General features: G+C 36.0%; 2 protein-coding genes across 3 annotated transcripts in view; one reads left to right on the top strand and one right to left on the bottom strand.

Annotated features, from left to right (window-relative positions):
- LOC107136651 (calcium-binding mitochondrial carrier protein Aralar1) overlaps positions 1 to 20,301 on the bottom strand; it is a 224,861-nt gene that overhangs the window by 73,691 nt on the left and 130,869 nt on the right. The gene's annotated exons all lie outside the window — the stretch shown is intronic.
- Hat1 (histone acetyltransferase 1) overlaps positions 5,037 to 20,301 on the top strand; it is a 46,044-nt gene continuing 30,779 nt past the window's right edge. Inside the window, exons 1-3 of one of the 2 annotated variants that reach the window (XM_015479316.2) lie at positions 5,037 to 5,140; positions 8,124 to 8,228; positions 19,876 to 19,951. In XM_015479316.2, coding sequence (XP_015334802.1) covers positions 5,134 to 5,140; positions 8,124 to 8,228; positions 19,876 to 19,951 — 188 coding nt within the window. In that variant the 5' untranslated portion in view covers positions 5,037 to 5,133. Of the gene's footprint in view, positions 5,141 to 5,275; positions 5,542 to 8,123; positions 8,229 to 19,875; positions 19,952 to 20,301 lie in introns of those variants that run through there. The other variant, XM_015479317.2, reaches the window with a different exon arrangement.

Raw genomic sequence — 20,301 nt, forward strand, 5'->3', positions numbered from 1 at the left:
CAATCCTGGGGGGGGGTGGAGAGAGAGAGAGAGAGAGAGAGAGAGAGAGAGAGAGAGAGAGAAAGAGAAAGACACTTCTGCTCCCCAGATACAAAATATATATCCAAAAGGCTCACCCCCAATGACTTACACCTTCCAGCCACACCCTACCTCCATTTAGTTACCACTCAGTTAATCCCTTTCGGGGATTAACTCACTGTTGGGTTAAGGCTTTTGTAACTCAATCATTTCACTTCTTCACTTCCAAACCTTCTTGCATTGTCTCACACATGAGCTTTTTGGGGACAAATCAGATCCAAACCAAAAGATGTACAGTTTCCAAAAGTAAAGCAGGCGTCATTGAATGGTTATTTTATAAACAAACAAAAACAACTAGAGTGCCCTTCTCTTATCTTGGTCAATCTTTGCTTGTAAAAAAATGCAAAACTGGAAATATTAATGTTCAACTGTTCCTTTTTCAAACTAAATTGCTTATTTTTTTTTTCTTTTTTTTGAGGCTTGAACCCAAGGGTACATCTCCAGCCTTGCTTGCTTTTAATTTTTTTTTAGTTGTTGATGGATCTTTATTTTATTTATTTGTATGTGGTGCTGAGAATCGAACCAGTGCCTCACGCATGCTAGGCAAGCGTACCACCACTGAGCCAAAACCCTAGCCCTGCTTTCTTTTAATTTTGAGTACCATAATTTGTAGAACATAAAGAGGAGGTTAAGGAGTTAGTAACCATGCCTAAAAAACTCCAAAGAGATGAAGAAGTTTCTAATTATGAAATAAATCAATATGTCCTTATTAAAAGAAGCAAACAGTATTTAAAACAAACAAACCCTTTAATCCCTATCTCTGAATTTCCCCTCCTAAATATAACAAAATTAAATTTATTAGGTTAAGCTTTTGATATTTTCTGTTTATATCAAAATACATTTCTTTTTGATGGTACTGGGATTGAGATAGGGCCATAACACATACTAGACAAGCACTTTATCATTGAGCTACACCCTTAACATCCAAAATAGATTTTTTTTTTCTTTTTTTTTGGTACTGGGAATTGAACCCAGGGACACTTAACCATTAGGCCACATCCCAGCCTTTTTAATATTTTATTTAGAGACAGGGTCTCGCTAAGTTGCTTAGGGCCTTTCTAAGTTGCTGAGGCTGGCTTTGAACTCATGATCCTCCTGCCTCAGATTTCAGAGCCACTGGTATTACAGGCATGCACCCCTGTTTCCCCACCAAGATAGATTTTTATATCAATGAAATAGCATAATCTTCTTGTACAATTTATTTTTTAAAAAAATGTTTTAGGTGCCAGGGATTTAACCCAGGCCCTTGTTTATGCTGAACATATACTCTACCATTGAGCTATATCCCTTAGCCCCCTATTTACATTTTAACTTTTTTTCTTTTCTTTTGAGGCTTGAACCCAGGGGTACATACCCAGCCTTGTTTGCTTAGTTTTTGGTATTGGAGATTAAACCCAAAGGGACTTTACCACCCAGCTACATCTTCAATCCATTTTATTTTTTATTTTTATTTCTCACTAAGTTGCTTAGGGCCTTACTAAATTGCTGAGGCTGGTCTTTAACTTAAAATCCTAGTACCTCAGCCTCCTTGGTTGCTGTTAGTTAGTCAGTCTCCTAACTAACCAGGATTTCAGGTGTAATGCTGGATGTGCAAGTAGTTTTGTAGTACAAATACTTACAAGTGAAATTACCTCAAAGAATATATAAAAGTTTAAAATTTGGCTTATAAAAATTTGTTAAAACTGCTAAATTGTTTCTCAAAAAAAAAAAAAAAAAAAGAATTAGCATAGAGCTAGAGATGTGGCTCAGTGATAGAGTGTTTTGCCTGGCATGCATAAGGCCCTGGGTTGAAACTCTAGCAAATCCTGCCTCCCCTGACAAAAAAATGTACTAGCATGTATACATCTATGAGTAGTTTAAAAATAGAATACTCAAATTGCTGTTAATTTGTGTGTATTTAAGTTATTTTTTATATGATGATTTTCATATGTGCTGATCTATTTTAATTTTCATTCCTATATTCCATTTGGAAGTCATCTAGCTGGATAGGGGCTTCTGCATAATTGAGGATGGAAACTCATAATGCTACCCTCATTACCACTGTGAGCTAAAAAATGAATACAATAACTATGAACTACATGTAGCTAGCTATTGTTATTTGTTAAGATTTCCTACGTCTATTTTCTGGTGACCATATTTTTTATACAAAGTTAAAAAAAAAATTCCTTCTGGAAGGTTTCAAGACGATGGTAAAATTTCCTAGTCCATCTGCACTTGAGCTTGTACCAAATAAATGGTTACTAGTCATTCCTAACAGTGTAATTAGTATTTTTTCTCTTGAAAAAAAAAAAAGCCTTTTCCAGATTTTCTATACTAGACTAAAAGTTATCATGTTATCACTTCGTATTTACATAAAATGTTAGAGTCTACAAAGCTTTTTTATAAATATTATTCCATTTAATTTCACAACAATGCATTATGGTGACTGGGAAAATATTAACTCTACTTAATGGATGAAACAAGGTCAATCATGAAGTAGTAGAAGTAATAGGTCACTAAACTTTCCAGACAACTATGCTAACTTTCCCACATATTTCAGAACAGCATGACTCTTATGGGAATTTATTCTACAGTTGTAACAGTCACTTTCTTAAGTACCCTTTAGAACATGGAAAACATGAATTAAAAGGGAAACATCGGCTGGGGTTGTGGCTCAGTGGCAAAGCACTTGCCCCTCGCAAGTGAGGCACTGGGTTCAATCCTCAGACTACATAAAATAAATTAACAAAATAAAGATATTGTGTTCATATATAACTAATTTTTTTAAAAAGGGAAACATCTCTACAAATAAGGGGAATGTTTTTCCTTTTTGGCAATTTTATATTATTTTTCTGAAAGAAGCCATTCTTTTATCTTTTGGTTAAACTGCATTTAAACATATATTCTGTGATATTTTAAAAAATATGTGTGAAAAATTCTAAGACAATGATGATTTTAAAATTGTAGTCTCAGCCAGGTGTGGTGGCACACATCTGTAATCCCAGTGGCTGGGGAGGCTGAGGCAGGAAGATTGCAGGTTTAAGGCCAACATCAGCAATTGAGTGCCACTGTAAGCAACCTGGTGAGACCCTGTCTCAAAATAAAAAATAAAGGGCTGGGATGTGACTTAGTGGCTAAGCACCCCTGGGTTCAATCCCTGGTACCAAAAAATGTTTGTAGTCTCAATTCTGCAATCAGATATTCAGATCATATTAAATATCGATATAGTTACACTGCCTCAATGTTTATCATATTTCTTCCCTATAATTAACCAAATGCCTCAGGACTAATTATCTATTTCAGATTTGCTGATTTAAAACATAACTTCCTCTTGATTTCTTTCTTGAAAGAATCATAATTGCTAATCATCTATTGACTAATCTATAGATAAAATGATTTTTGTAAAGAAATGAGTCTTGACATTTTGAAAAAAAATTAAAAGAATTGTTCTCCTTTTTTGATTCATAATGTCATTAGTAGCATTGATTTCAGTTTTGTCTTAACATTATGACTACAATGGCTAATGCATAATTAAGGCTTTATTTATTCATTTTGCTGTGTTGGAGATTGAACCTAGGGTTTTGAGCATGCTGGGCAAGCACTCACCACGTAACTACATCCTGAACCCTAATTAAGACTTTAATAAGAAAAGGATCCAGGAGTTCTGAGTTTTCTCATTTTTATCTTCAGAAAGACCATCTCTAAGGGGCTGTGGCTCAAGGGTAGTGCACTTGCCTGGCATGTGTGATGCCCTGGGTTTGATTCTCAGCACCATATATAAATAAATAAAATAAAGATCTACCAACAACTGAAAAAAAGAAAAGACCATCTCTAAGTACCTGAGAATTGGGCTCTTGTGTAACTTGTATACTGAGGGTGAACTTGAGCAATTTACCTTTTCTGGTAATTAGTTTTAGAATCATCCCAAGGATCCATTTTAGATCTAGCATGTATCATGATAATACTAGCTGACAAATATTTGTCCAGAGAAGGATTCTAGTGTATAGACAATATTATGGGAACGTTTGTGGATAATTAAAATAGTGGCTTATCCTCTGGGGGAAAGTTTCAACAGCTACTAAATACTAATGAAACCTGTAACCAAACTTAGCGTCCTATGATGTTTGTAGTTCCAGTCTCAAGGATGTCTAGACATTTAAGACTAAAACAGGCTGCTTGAGGGGTTGGGGACATAGCTCAGTTGGTAGAGTGCTTGAGTGCTTGCCTCGCATGAAAATGGTTGCAAGAAAACAGAGTGTTTAAATACCATAATATATGCTGTTAAAAGCACTAAAGGAGGGAGTGGTAGAGTGTTTATACAGCCACGCGGAAGGCCCCGCATTGGATTACCAGCACCAAAAACCAAACCAAAACAAAAAATACATGTTAAAGTACTTGCTTCCTGTAGTCCCAGCTACACGAAACCCTGAGAGAAAAGGGTCGCAAGTTTGAAGCCAGTCTGGGTAGCTTACAGAGAGACCCTGTCAGAGTTGGGGATGTTGTTCTGTGATAGAGCATCTGTGTTTAATACCCAATACCGGGAGAAAAAAAAATTAAAAAGGAAAATAATATTTTCAGCAAAAGTACATGTAAGTAAAATAGTAAGTGAAAATTTCTTCTTAAGCCAAAGTCCTACATTTTACCTAGGTAAAACTGGGGCTCAGGTGTCTGTATCTACAGTTCCGGCCAAGGAGCGTTTTTCAGTCTCCAGAACCCATGGGGGCTCGGTAGGAGAAACAGCCTTAAGGTGCCTTAACAGTAACTCTAAAGAAACTCTCCACAATCCCGCGAGCACCTAAACACGAAGGTCCCTTAAGAGGCCTCCTCCACTTTAGGCCTGCAGAGTTGCAGAACGAACTCGCGGCGGCTAGGCAACCGAGCGCGCACTCGGCGCGGTGTTAGCTCCGCCTCTTGAGGAGCTTCTGCCACCGCGCGCCTCAAAACTCTTCCTTTTCATTGGCTTGCGTCACGCTGGGGATGGGCGGGGGAAATTCGTCAGACCGTGCGGTCATTTCCGCTCCGGGAGCGCGCGGGTTGATTCGTCCTTCCTCAGCCGCGGGTGCTCGCAGCTCGGAAATGGCGGGTAAGTTCCCGGGAAAAGTTTACCAAGGGGAGGAGACAGGCAGATTTGGCAAAGAACGCCAATACGGCGGTGACAGTGCCCGCCTGGAACTTTCGGGTTCTAGCTAGGGTTCCAGAAGGTCTGCTTTGTCCGGGAAGCACAGAACTCTGAGCCTATCTTCTTGTTGGTCGCGGTCAGCGCCTCCGCCCCCTACTGATGGGGGTTCTGCGCCTTCTGTGAACAACCTGGTCCCTGCAGAGGGCCAAAGAGGCTGGGGAACAGCGTAGCGACTTAGACTTGTACAGTGCCAGATGCTTTGGGGCTTGTTTTTCTTCCTGTTACTTTTGCCCACTGCTAGCTCAGCTCTATTACATCTGGTCCTATTCCCGCCAGCTGATTTTAATTCGCAAATTCTCTTCCAGGTTTGTATCCACCTTCTACTACAGTCAACTTCCGAACTAGCTCTTTACTGCCTCGCCCTGCTCCGGGGCACTCGCTTGTACCCTGAGTGACTTCGTAATTGTCTCCTTAGTCTCTCACACTTTAGTATTCCTAGGATCGTATTTGAATATCCTTTTGAAAGAACGTTGTTCTTGTACTCTTCCTTCATTTAAACTTCCCTTTTAGAGTAGGATTGTGTTCTTGTGTTCCTTCCACTTAGCTCTCTCCAGCTTACGACTTTTAGTTAATTTATAATTGCTGTTACTATATACTTGTACTCATGCTGTTTTGGTGTGAATATATTCCTTTTTTTTTCCAATTACATTTCTTTTGAAGCTATAGCATGAGCTCTAGAGATGTTGAAGGAGGGACTGTTCTATCAGATACACACTGTAGGATCTTGGAGTACATTGTATGTACCTGCGTAAGGTGTACATATTTCTAAGAATTATATCAAAATTCAAATTTCAGCTCCACCACGGTAGTAGTTGGATGCTTTTCAACTAAGTCTTTTAATAAGCCTGAGTTTTTGAATATGAAATGGAGTTGATGTACCAATTTATAGAATTGTGGACATTAAGCTAATATATGATTTCACAAGGTGAGACAGTCTTGCTAAGTTGCTGTGCCGCTAAGGCTGGCTTTGAACTTGGAATCCTCCTGTTTCAGCCTCTCAAAGCTGCTGGGACGTACCACCACATCTGTATGCCACCAAGCCTGGTGTCTTTCCATTTTCTGTGTATGTTTTAACTACATTTAAAGTTTCTGACACATCATATCCTCATATTTATTTCTGCTCATGACTTTATTTTTTTTGAGATGTGCTCTGTGTTGCTCAGGCAGATCTTTAATTTATGGGCCCAAGTGATCCTCCTCATGCCTCAGTCTCTCTAGTAGCTAGCTGTGTCTTAACAGTCTGTGTCACCACACTTTTTCCTCCTTCAATTTTAGTAATTTTTATGGTCATTTTATCAGGAAATTTATCTTCATATTTACCTGAAAGTTTCTCTTAATAATGATTTCTTCCAGTGTTGTATGTATATTAATGGGTAACCACTATATAGTAAAATCATTTGGTTATCCTAGTAGCCCACAGTTTATTACTTTATACACATATGGTACATTTTTTTTTCCCCATAAAATGGAAAGATTCTGCCAGGCATGGTAGCCCATGCCTAGTAATCCCAGCGACTCTGGAGGCTTTCTGTATAGTTTTTTGGTACTTGGGATTGAACCCAGGGACACTTAACCACTTAGCCACTTCTCCATCCCTGCTCCACGAGGAGGCAAGAGGATTGCAAGTTCAATGCCAGCCTCATCAGCTTTGCGAGTGAGGCCTTAAGCAACTTAGGGAGACCCTGTCTCAAAATAAAAAATAAAGAGGATTGGGGTGTGTGATTTCAGGGGTTAAGTGCCCTTGGGTTCAATCCTGGGTAAAACGCTCCCCCCCCCAAAAAAAAAGATTTTTTTCCCCTTCTTACCCATCCCTATTCTTCTGTTACTCCAGAGGTAACCACAATACCAGTTATTTGTATATCTTGAGGTAACCCATGCATTATCAGTTTTTTACAGTTAATTTTCAGCACTCTGTAGAATTTGAATAGTTAGAAATGAAATACTATCATAATTATCAAAGGACATTCTCATTTTGTTTCTTATATATGATAATGGAAGCAGTTACATCCTTTAGCATTATATTTTGGAGGGGGTTGGGGGGATGACACTGGGAAGTGAACTCAGGGCCTTGTGCATGCTAAGCATGTGCTGTACCACTGAGCTACAACCTAGCTCTACATTTCCTTTTATAAAGGCTATTTATATATAAATCCTTTTGGGTAAATTATATTAATATTAAATGTTTGGAAATGTGAGCTAATTTTCAGGTTTACTCACATAAAGCATGCCTACTTCATAAAGCCTCTATTTCAAAACTTTTTTTTTCCTTTCTTTTTTGTAATGAGGCATTCATGTTCAGTATTTTTTCCCTTTTTTTTTTTTTGAGGACTATATGGAGAATGACATTTATTTATTTGTTTGTATTGGGGATTGAACCCAGGTTCTTGCACATGCCAGGTAAATGTTTTATCACAACCTTTTTAAAGAAATTTTTTAAATTTTATTTTATTCATTTATTTTTTTATGTGGTGCTAACGATTGAACCCAGTGCCTGACACATGATAGGCAAGCACTCTATCACTGAGCTACAACCCCAACCCCTATCGCAAACCTTTTATAAAATTTTATTTTCAAACAAGGTCTTGCTAAGTTGCCCAAGCTGGCCTCAAACTTGTGATTCTTCTGCCTCACCTCCCAGATTGCTGGGATTATAGGTGTGTTTCACCATGCCAGCTGCCTTTTCCGACTTCTAATGAGAATCCTACTTGTAGATTTGATTATTATTATTTTTTAATATCTTTATTTCATTTTTATGTGGTGCTGAGGATCGAACCTAGTGCCTTACATGTACTAGGCGAACACTCTATAACTGAGCCACAACCCCAGCCACAGATTTGATTATTTAAATCACTTCTAACCAAACCTTGTAAAATCCCTTTTCTCTTAGGATTTGGTGCTATGGAGAAGTTTTTGGTAGAATACAAGAGTGCAGTGGAGAAGAAGCTGGCAGAGTATAAATGTAACACCAATACAGCAATTGAACTAAAATTAGGTATGTATGCCATTTCTAAGTAATATCATTTACATAATATGTATGCATATATGATTTCTTGTAAAATTTGAAGTAGAATTTTATGTAAGAACAGTTATTTATGTAAATTTATAGTTTTCTGCATTTATTGAATACAGCCAGATTTTATGCAGGCTTGATTTATGTCATAGAGTGGAAATGTTTGAGGGAGAAAGTTTAAAATATGGGAAAGATACAAAAAGTCACAGGTATATGTGGACTCATTTTTTTTTTGGGGGGTGGTGGTGCTGGGGATTCAGCCTCAAGGGTGCCTTTTTTTTTTTTTTGATGGTTGCAGAGAAAGCATCTTGATAAGTTGATGAGACTGGCCTCAAACTTACCTGAGCCTCCTACTTCAGTTGCTAGGATTACAGGCAGGTGTCACTGTGCCTGGCAGGTCTCAGAGTCTTAAAAATAATTATAGATAATAACAAGTATTGATGAAGATGTGGAGAAAAACTCATCTATTGCTGGTAGGAATATGAAACAATGTCATTTTTAGAAAGAAGTTTGGCACTTTTTCTTAAAAAATTAACTATATGACTCATTTTTACTTGTAAGTGTCTACCTAAGAGAAATGAAATACATGAAAGGCTTGTATGTGAAAACATTCATAGGCTGGGGATGTGGCTCAAGTGGTAGCGCGCTCGCCTGGCATGCATGTGGCTCAGGTTCCATCCTCAGCACCACATACAAACAAAGATGTTGTGTCCACCGAAAACTAAAAAATAAATATTAAAAAAATTCTCTCTCTCTCTCTCCCTCTCCCTCTCTCTCTCTTTCCTCTCCCCTCTCTCTCTTAAAAAAAAAAAAATTCATAGAAGCATTGTTTACAACAGCCAACAAATGATAACAGTCCAGATACACATTAGCTGGTAAAAGGATAAAATATGATGTATTTATATGATTAAATACTATTTGACAATAAAAGGAATGATGTTCAGATAGCCTATCACAAGGTGAATGAACCTCAAAGTCATGCTAAGTGAAAGTAGTTAGACAAAACCAGTCATATTATATAATTCCATTTGTATGCAGTGTTTGAAAAAGACAGATTTGTAGAGATACAAAGTAGATTAATGGTTGCCTGTTGCTGGAGGTAGGAACAGAGAACTGCAGATAGGCATGAAGTTCCTTTTGGGGATGATAGAAATGTTTTAAAATTAGATTGTGGCACAACTCAACTTACTAAAATTGTACACTTAAGTGAAAAAATATGACCATGAAACATTTCTGTTACTTTTTATGTCTCTGTTTCCTCATCTATAAAATGGATTTAATAGAATTTCGTAGTTGTGAAGAGTAAATGTTAAGTACAAATAAACTGCTTAAACAACTTGACGTATAGAAAATACTCAGTAGATGCCAATTGCTGAAAACAGTGCAAATATAACAAGTATAAAGATGACAGAGGTTAACATTTCCTGAACCCTAACTACAGAGAAAATACTAATCTAGATTTTTTTTTAATATTTAGTTGTCAGTGGACCTATATTTTTGAGAATTGAACCCAGTGCCTTACATGTGCTAGGCAAGCGCTCTGCCACTGAGCCACAACCCCAGCCCTGATCTAGATTTTTTTGTGTGCACGTATTTTAATTTATTTTTCTGAAACCAGGATTCTCTTGTATAGGCTTTTTAATGTAGCTTAACAGTGTCTTAAATATTATTCACTATTATATCTTAAATTATGTAATACAGTATGGTGGTATCATAAATTGCTTATTTTAAGTATTTCCTCCTGACATTTGTGGTTTGCTTCTCTTTTACTATTAAAAATAACTTTATAACAAATATCCATTTATATCCTTCATCCATTTCTGTGATTGTTTGATACAATGTATGACTAGAAATTGGAATGTTAGGGCAGAGTTTCTCAACTCCAGCATTCCTGACATTTTGGGTTATATAATTTTTTTGTTGTAGGGAACTGTCCTATGTATTGTATGTTGTTTAACATAATATTCCTGGTCTCTACTAACTGAATGCCTTTAACACTTCCCTATGGTTTTATTTTTTTAAAAAACTTTTTTTTTTTTTTTTTTTTAAAGAGAGAGAGAGAATTTTTTAATATTTTATTTTTCAGTTCTTGGCGGACAAACATCTTTGTTTGTATGTGGTGCTGAGGATCGAACCCCGGCTGCACGCATGCCAGGCGAGCGCCCTACCGCTTGAGCCACATCCCCAGCCCCTTCCCTATGGTTTTAGCAACCAAAAATATCATCAGCTATTACCAAACACTCCCTACGGACAGTGAATAAAGGTGTCCCTCTTTTGAGAACCACAGTGTTAGATGAAGGGGATATGAACATATTGTATTTTAGTAGCGATTTCCAAATTGCATTCTAAAAAAGTACCTATACTTGCACCAGCATTTTTTGAAATTACCCTTTTACCTATTTCCTGGTCAACATTGCATATTATTTAAAGCAAAAAACCAAAACCCTTATCTTGCTAGTAGGTGAAAAATAGTTTCTTGTTTTAATTTGCAATGAAATGGAATAGCTTTTCTTTTTGGTCATGTATATGTATTCTATGGATTTACTGTGTTACCCCACCTCAACTGATGTTTTAAATTGTGGTAAAAACCATAAAATTTACCATATTTACCATTTTGTTTGTTGTTGTTTGAGATAGGGTTTTGCTATATTGCCTAGGCTGCCCTGAAACTCCTGGGCTCATGTGACCCTTCTATCTCAGCATCCTGTAGCTGGGACTACAGGCTTGCATCACTTGGTGACAGGTTTTGTTTCTTTGGGTGTGGGGGGTACCAGAGATTGAACCCAGGGCCACTGAGCCACATCCCCAACCCTGTTGAGTCTCAATGAGTTGCCCAGCAATCCTCTTATCTCAGCCTCCTGAGCCACTGGGATTACAGGTGTGCACCACTGCGCCCAGCAGTGACAGGTTTTTGATCTTTACCATTTTCAAGTGTACAGGTCAGTGATGTTAAGTATTTTTACATCGTTGTGCTGTGGATCTCCAGAACTTTTCATCTTGCAAAACTGAAACTCTGAACCTGTAAAAAAAATTCGCTATTGCTTCCTCTCTAGAGCTGGCAATCACCATTTTATTTTCATTTCTGGAGTTGCAATACCTCATATAAGTGAAAGGTATTTGCTTTTTTGTGACTTATTTCACTTAGCATTATGTTCTCAAGGCTCATTCATGTTTTGGCATGTGACAGGATTTCCTTTCTTTTTAAGGGTGAATAATATTCCATTTTATGCGTATACCATATTTTATTTATCTACTCAGCTGTTGATAGATGTTGGGTTGCTTCCACTTCTTGTCTATTGTGAATAATGCTATAATGAAAATAGGTAAAAAAAAAAATATTTCTGCAAGACCCTGCTTTGGGTTATTTTGGATATACCCAGAAGTTGTATTGCTGGTAATTTGGGGGGAGGGTGCTGGGATTGAACCTAGGGCTTCATTTATGCTAACTACACACTTTACCACTGAGCTACATCTGTAGTCTCAAGGTAATTCTATTTTTAATTCTTAGTGGAACTGCCATATTGTTTTCCATTGCTACCACACCATTTTATGTTCCTAAAAACAGTGCACAAAAGTTCTAGTTTCTCCACATTCTTTCCAATATTTCTGGGTTTTTTACTGTGTTTTTGACCATTTTAAAATTTGATAATTAAAGATTATTTTGCATCACCAATTTCTATTTTCTAATCTTTTTTTTAACAAATGCATTATAATTATATGTAATAATGGGATTTGTTACATATTTGTACATGCATACAATATAATCTGATCAATTTTATTTTCTTACATCTCTCTTTTCTCTTCCCTGTAGTCCCCTTTCTATTTTTATGAGATTTCCTCCTCTCCTTTTTTCCCTTTTTTCTAGCTTCCAGATATGAAAGGGAAAAAAAATCCACATACTGCCCTTACATTCCATCTATTTTTCGCAAATTACATTTTTGTTTTTTATGACTGGATAAAACTCCGTGGTGTTTATATCACATTTCTTTATCCATTCATCTGTTGACAAATACATAGACTGGTTTTGTAATTTGGCTTTTCATGGGTATTCATGTATTACTAAACTGTGCTGACTTTAATTCTTCAGGATAAATGCTTAGGAGTGGTACAGCTGGGTCATACAGTGGTTCCATTCCTAGTGTTTTGAGTAATCTCTGTACTGATTTGAGTAATCTCTGTACTGATTTTCATAGTGGCTATACTAATTTATAATCCTACTGACAGTGTATAAGTGTTCCTTCTTCCCCTTATCTTCACCAGCATTTTAAATTTATTGTTATTTGTATTCTTTTTTTGGTGGGGGGAGGTACCAGGGATTGACCTCAAGGGCACTTAACCACTGAGTCACATCCCCAGCCCCCTTTTTTTTTGTATTTTATTTAGAGACAGGGTCTCACTGAGTTGCTTAGTGCCTTGCTAAGTTGCTGAGGCTGGCTTTGAACTCAGGATCCTCCTGCTTCAGCTTCCCAAGCCACTGGGATTACAGTATAGGCATGTGCCACTGCACCAGCTGTTTGTAGTCTTGATGACTGCCATTCTATTTGGAGTGAGGTGGAATCTCAGTGTAGTTTTTTGGGGGGTGGATACTGGGGATTGAACTCAGGGGCACTTGACCACTGAGCCACATCCCCAGCCCTTTTTTGTATTTTATTTAGAGACGGAGTCTCACTGAGTTGCTTAGTGCCTTGCTTTTTCTCAGGCTGACTTTGAGCTCACAATCCTCCTGCCTCAGCTTCCCGAGCTGCTGGGATTACAGGAGTGTGCCACTATGCCTGGCTCCTCACCAACATTTTATGTTGTCAGTTTTTAAAATTTTAGGCATTCAGTGGGTATATAGTGGTATATATTTTTTTTTTCATGTAGTTATTGAGCATTTGTGTACCTGCTTCTGTGACTTGTTGAAATTTTTTCCCATTTTTTTATTTGGGCTGTTTATCTGTTTATTGTTGAGTTGCAGTTATTGTTTATTCTGAACATGAGTCCTTTTGTGCAGATAATGTGTTTTGTTCATATTTTCCCCTGAGTGGGTATGTGGCTTGCCTATTCATATTCTAAACAGTGTCTTAATAAGCAAAAGCTTTCAGTGTTGATGAAATTCAATTTATTTTTCCCCAATTTATCCTTAAAACTTATATTAGTGTTCTTTGGTTCTTGCCTAAAATGTTTGCCTACCCCAAGGAGATCATGATGATATCACTTGTTTTCTTCTGAAAGCTTTGTAGCTTTAACTATTTACAATTAGGTGTATGATACATCTCATGTTACTTTTCATGTACAATGTAAGGAAGGGAATCAAAGTTTGTTCTTCTATGTATATAGTCATTTATACCAGTATAATTTGTGTGAATGCTTCAGTGCTTTGACAAAAATAAATTGACCTTATAAGTATAGCCCTACATCTGGCTTCTATTCTCATCCATTGATTTATTTGTGTATCCTGCCAATATCATAATGTCTTAATTAGTGTAAGTTTATATTTAATCTTGATAGTGTGAGTACTCCATCTTTTGTTCTTTTTCCAAGATTGTTTTGATTATTTTTTACTTCATTTCCATGTATGTTTTGGAATCATTCTATTAATTTCTATTCAAAAATTTCTGGGTTAATTGAGATTACACTGAAATCTATAAATGAATGTGGAGAAAATTGTTGTCTTTGTTATTTTGAGCTTTCTAATCCATGAACGTGGCATATCTCTATAATCTGCAAATGTTTTCAATCTCACATGTTTTGTTAAATATATATGAGTAAATCTATGTCTTTAGCTTTTTGATGCTTTAGAATACAGTAGATTTTTAAAATTTCTTTCAATTCTTTCGTGTGTATTTGAACTTACATTCACATAATGTCAGTTTGTGCAATTCTTTGTGTTCTTCAACACCATTAAACATCTATTGAGATGATATATATATATGTGTGTGTGTGTGTGTGTGTGTGTGTGTGTGTGTATATATATATATATATATATATATATATATATATATATATAAATAGTAGTGTGATAGTGGTATATGCCTTTATTCCCAGTGAAACCAGAGGCTGAAGCAGTAGGATAACAAGTTCAAGGCCAGCCTCAGCAATTTAGTGAGACGCTCAGTAAGCAATCCTATTATCTATTAACAAAGGCAATTTTAGCTTTTTTTTTTTTCTGTCCATATGTCTTAGTTTCCATGTTTAAAATCTGATTATATGGTACAGGACCTCTATTTTAATGCCAAATGGAAGTGGTAGAGCAGACTTTTTTGCCTTATTCTCAGTTTAAATAGGAAAATATTGAACTTTTCACAATTAAGTTTGGTATTATCTGTAGGATCTTTTCTGTTCTGTTCTTGTCATGATGCAAGAGATGAAACTCAGGGCCTTGTGGATAATAGGCAAATGCTCTACCACTGAGCTACATCCACAGACTTTTTAAAAATTTATTTTGAAAGGGTCTAGCTAAGTTGCTCAGGCTGGCATCAAACTAGTGATTCTCCTGCTTCAGCCTCCCAAGTAGCTAAGATTACAAGTGACCATACCCATCTAGCTGTAGATGTTTTAATGTATGTTGTCAGACTGAGGAAATTTCCTTCTTTTCCTAATTTGATAAGTTTTTGTCACGAATGAGTGTTGTGTTCTGACTAATGTTTTTCTTTGTTGAGATCATTATATGATTATTTTATGATTCATAAATCATTATATGATTTTTTTCTTTGATTCTGGTAACATGAATTACTTAATGGATTTTTAATTGTTAAATTAGTTTTATATGCTACCACATTATCTTTTCCTACTTTGCTGGATTCAGCTTGATAATATTTTGGTAAGAATTTTTGCATCTTTGTTCATGGGAGGTAATGGTTTCTCTTATGTCCTTGTTCAATTTTGGTGTCAAAGTTTTGCTGGTCCATAAAATGAGTTAATAACTTACTTTTCTTTGAGAAGAGTTTATATAAGATTCATTATTATTCCTTCTATACATGTTTGTAGCAGAGCCTTATGTATCTTGAGTTTTCTTTGTCAAAGGGTTTTTAACCACAAATCCAGTGAATACATTTAATACTATTCTGGTTTTCTATGTCTCCTTATGTTTCTTTTTTTGGGGAGGGGGCAGTGGGGCATTACTAGGGATTGAACTCAGGCATTCAACCACTGAGCCACATCCCCAGCCCTATTTTATATTTTATTTAGAGACAGGTCTCACTGAGTTGCTTAGCACCTCACCGTTGCTGAGGCTGGCTTTGAACCCTCAAACTTCCTGTCTCAGCCTCCCAAGCCGCTAGGATTATGGGCATGTGGCACCACGCCCAGCTCTCCTTATGTTTTTATAGTTTTTGTCTTTTAAGTAATTTGTATGTTTCATCCAACATTCTTACCAGAAAGTTGTTTAAAATGTTTTTTATTACCAGCGTGCATGGTAGGGGTTGAACCTAGGGCCTTTTGCATGCTGTATGAGCCCTTTACCACTTTACAGCTCCCCTATTAACATCTAAATGGCTATGGAATCTATTACCAAGAAGATCCCTTCTTGTAGATATTGGTAATTCATATTTTTTCTTTTTCTTGATAAATTTACCTACAAGCTTATTAATCTTTTTAGTTGCTTCTCTCTGTTGTTTGTTTTCTATTTTTAATCTTTAATTTTTTTATTCTTATTTTGGGTTAATTTACTTTAAAAATTTCAGTCCATTTAAACTTTTTATTTTATTTTTTGTGTTAGGTAATGGACATTAAACTCAGGGGCACTGTGCCATTGAATTATATCCACAGCCCTTTTTATTTTTTGAGACAGGGTCTTGCTAAGTTGTTGAGCCTTGCCTCAAACTTGTGATATTCTTGCCTCAGCCTTTGGAATATCTGGGATTACAGGCATATGCCACTGTGCTTATCTAAGCTTTTCTTTTCTAATGTTAGCATTAATGTTTAAATTTACTTCTAAATACTGATTTGCTTGCATCCACTAATTCTATTGTGGGTTTAAAAAAAAATTTGTATTTACTCATTTATTTTGTGGTGCTGGGAATGGAACTCAGGGCCTTCCAACATACTTGGTAAATGCTCTTCCACTGAGCCATATATATCCCCAGCCCTGTGTTGTGTTTTTATTTTTACTCAAGTCAGAATATTTTCTGGGAGGGAGGAATGGGGAGAGATTGATCCGTGAGTACTAAGTTATAGTTAAAGAGGAATAAGAAGTTCTGGGTGCTCTTGTATAGTATGTCGATTATAGTTAATAATTACTATGTGTTAAAAAACTAGAAGAGGGCTGAGGTTGTTGCTCAGTGGTAGAGAACTTGCCTAGTATGTGGGAGGCCCGGGGTTCAATTCTCAGCACCACATATAAACATATAATAAATAAAATAAAAGTATTGGGTCCATTTACAACTAAAAAAAAAAAAAACTAGAAGAAAGGATTTTGGATACATTTACCATAAAGTAGTAATAAATGTTTGAGAAGATATATATGTTTAATCTGATTTAAATATTACACAAGGTACACATGTATCAAAACATCACATGGTTGTATTATTGGTATTACCCCTCCTTTAAATGTTTGATAGACTTCACCAGTGAAGCTTTATGTGCCTTGAGTTTTCTTTGTCACAAAGTTTTCTAACCACCCGTCTACTGAATAAATTTAATACTATTCTGATTTTCTGTGTCTTCTCATGTACAAAACTGACCCACTAGTTTCACAGTGATTACTTACTGGAAGTTAGGGGAAGGATGAGAAACTGCATTAGATAAGTAGTTTTACACTATTGTATGGGGATGAGAGATAATTTAGGAAATCAATAGGATTAGAGAGTGTAATGAGATTAATTATGTTGTCTCCAGGGTGTATTATAATATTGAGACCCCTAACTCTGTAGATTGCTGGTGCTGATAAGAATGTTGCCCCAAAACTGGAGCTACCCCTATGTTTTAAAATAATATAATTAAACTTATCCATTCACACTGTCAGGAGAAAATGTGTTGGCTAGAACACTAAGATTTCAGTTAAAGAACACAGAATTATAAGTAAATTTAGTAATAATCCATAATACAATCAGATACTATGGGAAATGTGTGGCAGCAACTCTGAAACTACTTGAGGGTTAGAAGCCACTTATATGTACATTGTGAGCACCTGTCAACAGATTTTACACATGTTAAATGCTTAAGTATTTATTAAACAAGCTTAAAATTGATTAATGTGCTTTGGTGATTTCTTATTTTTGCTTTTGGCTAACAACACGTATCTTCTTGTATGTATCTTGTCCCTCAAAACCTAAAGTCAGTCTGAAAACCAGAAAGAATGGGAACTATATATAGAAGTAGAAACAATAGAACATATGTTCAAACGAAAGATTTATTGCAAGCCCTGTGTTCTACATAGCAATAATGTGCCATTTAGTGTAGCAGGCTTTAAGCTTCCATTTTCCCCCAGAATGTTAATGTTGGAGGTTTTCCTGGAAGGAAAATTTTTAGTGACTATTTTTTATTTTTTGGTACCAGGGATTGAATCCAGGAGTGCTTAACCACTGAGCCACAACCCCAGACCTTTTTAAATTTATTTTTTAAAGTTTTTTAAAATTGTAGATGGACACAATACCTTTATTTTATTTATTTAGTTTATATATATAACGTGTGTGTATGTATATATATATTTGTATATATATAGTTGTCAATGGATCTTTTTACTTTATTTATTTATATGTGGTGCTGAGGATCAAACCCAGGGCCTCACACATGCCAGTCAAGTGCTCCACCACTGAGCTACAACTCCAGCCCTATTTATTTTATTTTTATGTGGTGCTGAGGATCAAACCCAGTGCTTCACACATGCTAGGCAAGCGCTCTACCACTGAGCTACATACGCAGTCCCACCTTTTTATTTTTTGAGACAGGGTCTCACTAGTTGCTTAGAGCCTCACTAAGTTGCTAAGGCTGGCTTTGAACTTGCAATCCTCCTGCCTCAGCTTCTTTACCCATGCAAATGGTGATATAATATACATATTAAAAGCAGTAGTTTGAAATTGGTTTTTCAAATTTCTAAGAGATAGTGAAACATTTTCAAACATTCAAGATTTAACAGTTGGAAAATTTTAAGTTAATGAGTCTGGACATATTGGACTACTTTTTATTAACTTTGAAAGATTACACACAAAAAACAGAGCAAACTAATGAGTATCTGTGATCCCATCTCTCCACTTTTTCATATCTTAACATCTGACTATATTGGCCCAGGTCTTGTCTTTTTTTTCTTTCAATTTTTATTGTGAGCAATTTCAAACACATGGAGAAGTTGAGAGAATAAAACAATACTCACCTATATCCAACACCTAGAATCAACAATTTACATTCTGCCATATTTGCTTTATTGTGTGTATTTTTGCTGAATTATTTGAAAAGTAGGTTTCTGAATATCATGACGCTTCCCTCACAGTACATTTCCTAATATATGAGCATTAACATGTATATATGTGTGTGTGTGTGTGTGTGTGTGTGTGTATAAAACTATAATGCCAAACTATATATAAGAAAACTATAATTTTCTTATCAGAGCTAAGAAAATTTAAAGGTAATCCTTCAATATCCTGTAATTTTGTATTCTGCCTTCAATTCTATAATAGCTTTATAAAATTTAATTAAAAGCAAATTCCAATCAAGAATCATGAACTGCATTGGCTTTTGTTTTTACAATACTGGGGATCAAACACAGGGCGTTACATGTGCTAGACAAAGCAGTCTATCACTGAGCTGTATCCCCCCAGCTCCATGTACTGCATTTGTTTTTGGCCCCCCACCCCCCGTACTGGGGATTGAACTCAGGAGCAGTTGACCACTGAGCCACATCCCCAGCCGTATTTTGAATTTTATTTAGAGACAGGGTCTCACTGAGTTGCTCAGCATCTAGCTTTTGCTGAGGCTGGTTTTGAACTCGCAATTTTCCTGTCTCAGCCTCCCAAGCCCCTGGTGCATTTGGTTTTAATATTTTTTAATCTCTCTTAATCTAGAGTGGACTCCCTCCCTCCTTAGGCATTTCTCCCTTGCCATGCTATGGATTTCTGTGGAAGTGTAAAGTTATTGCATAGAATTATTAAACAAATCTACATTCTGGATTTGTCTTGTTTCCTTTTGGTGGTGTTTAACTTGTTTCATTATTATCTGTATTTCCTGTAAATTAGAAGATTAAAAACCTTTATTAGAGTTAGAATAAACATTCTTGGTTATAAAACAAAACTTCATAAGTGATGCCGTGTGCTTCATATTGTTGAGTTAGTAGGCATGTAATGTTGGTCTGTTCCATAATGAGGGTTGATGCTATTATATCACATAGAAAAGTGGTGACTATCAGATATCTAAAGTGAAAAGATATCTTTCCTTCTGTGAATTAGTAATCTGCTAGGTGATATGTTGGCATCCATTGAATAACCTCACTGACCATGAGGACAGTATTAGAAAATTTTCATCTATAACTTACTTTTTCATTTTTTATTTTCATTGTTCACTAATCTTATGAGAATCCAGTATAAATTATATAATAGTGACATCTTAAGTAAGAAATATGTTGTTTGTATCCTAATTATAGTGAAATTCTTGAAATAGAAATTCCTGTCACTTTTAGTATCCTTAATATCTCTGTATTTTTTATTTTTTTAAACAGTTCGTTTTCCTGAAGATCTTGAGAATGACATTAGAACTTTCTTTCCTGAATATACCCATCAACTCTTTGGGGATGAGTAAGTAAATTAATAAAAGGTTTGCCAGGGCTGAGATTGTGGCTCAGTGGCAGAGCACTTGCCTAGCATGTGTGAGGCACTGAGTTCAACTCTCAGCACCACATATAAATAAATAAATATGATACAAAGGTCCATTGACAACTTAAAAAAAAAAAAAAAAAAGGTTTGCCAAATTAGTAAATTAGTATGGCAAAAAAAAAAAAAATCCATTCTTCTTTAAGATTTGGAAGTCAGATTTTATTTTCTTTACCTCATTTCTCATGTAATTAGAGTTAGGGTTACATATTAGAATAGTATTTTTGACATTGAGACACTAGTCTATGTAATACTTATCATTTAGTACTGTGAAT

The sequence above is a fragment of the Marmota marmota genome, unplaced genomic scaffold (assembly GCF_001458135.2).
Source record: "Marmota marmota marmota unplaced genomic scaffold, marMar, whole genome shotgun sequence".
Taxonomy (NCBI): domain Eukaryota; kingdom Metazoa; phylum Chordata; class Mammalia; order Rodentia; family Sciuridae; genus Marmota; species Marmota marmota.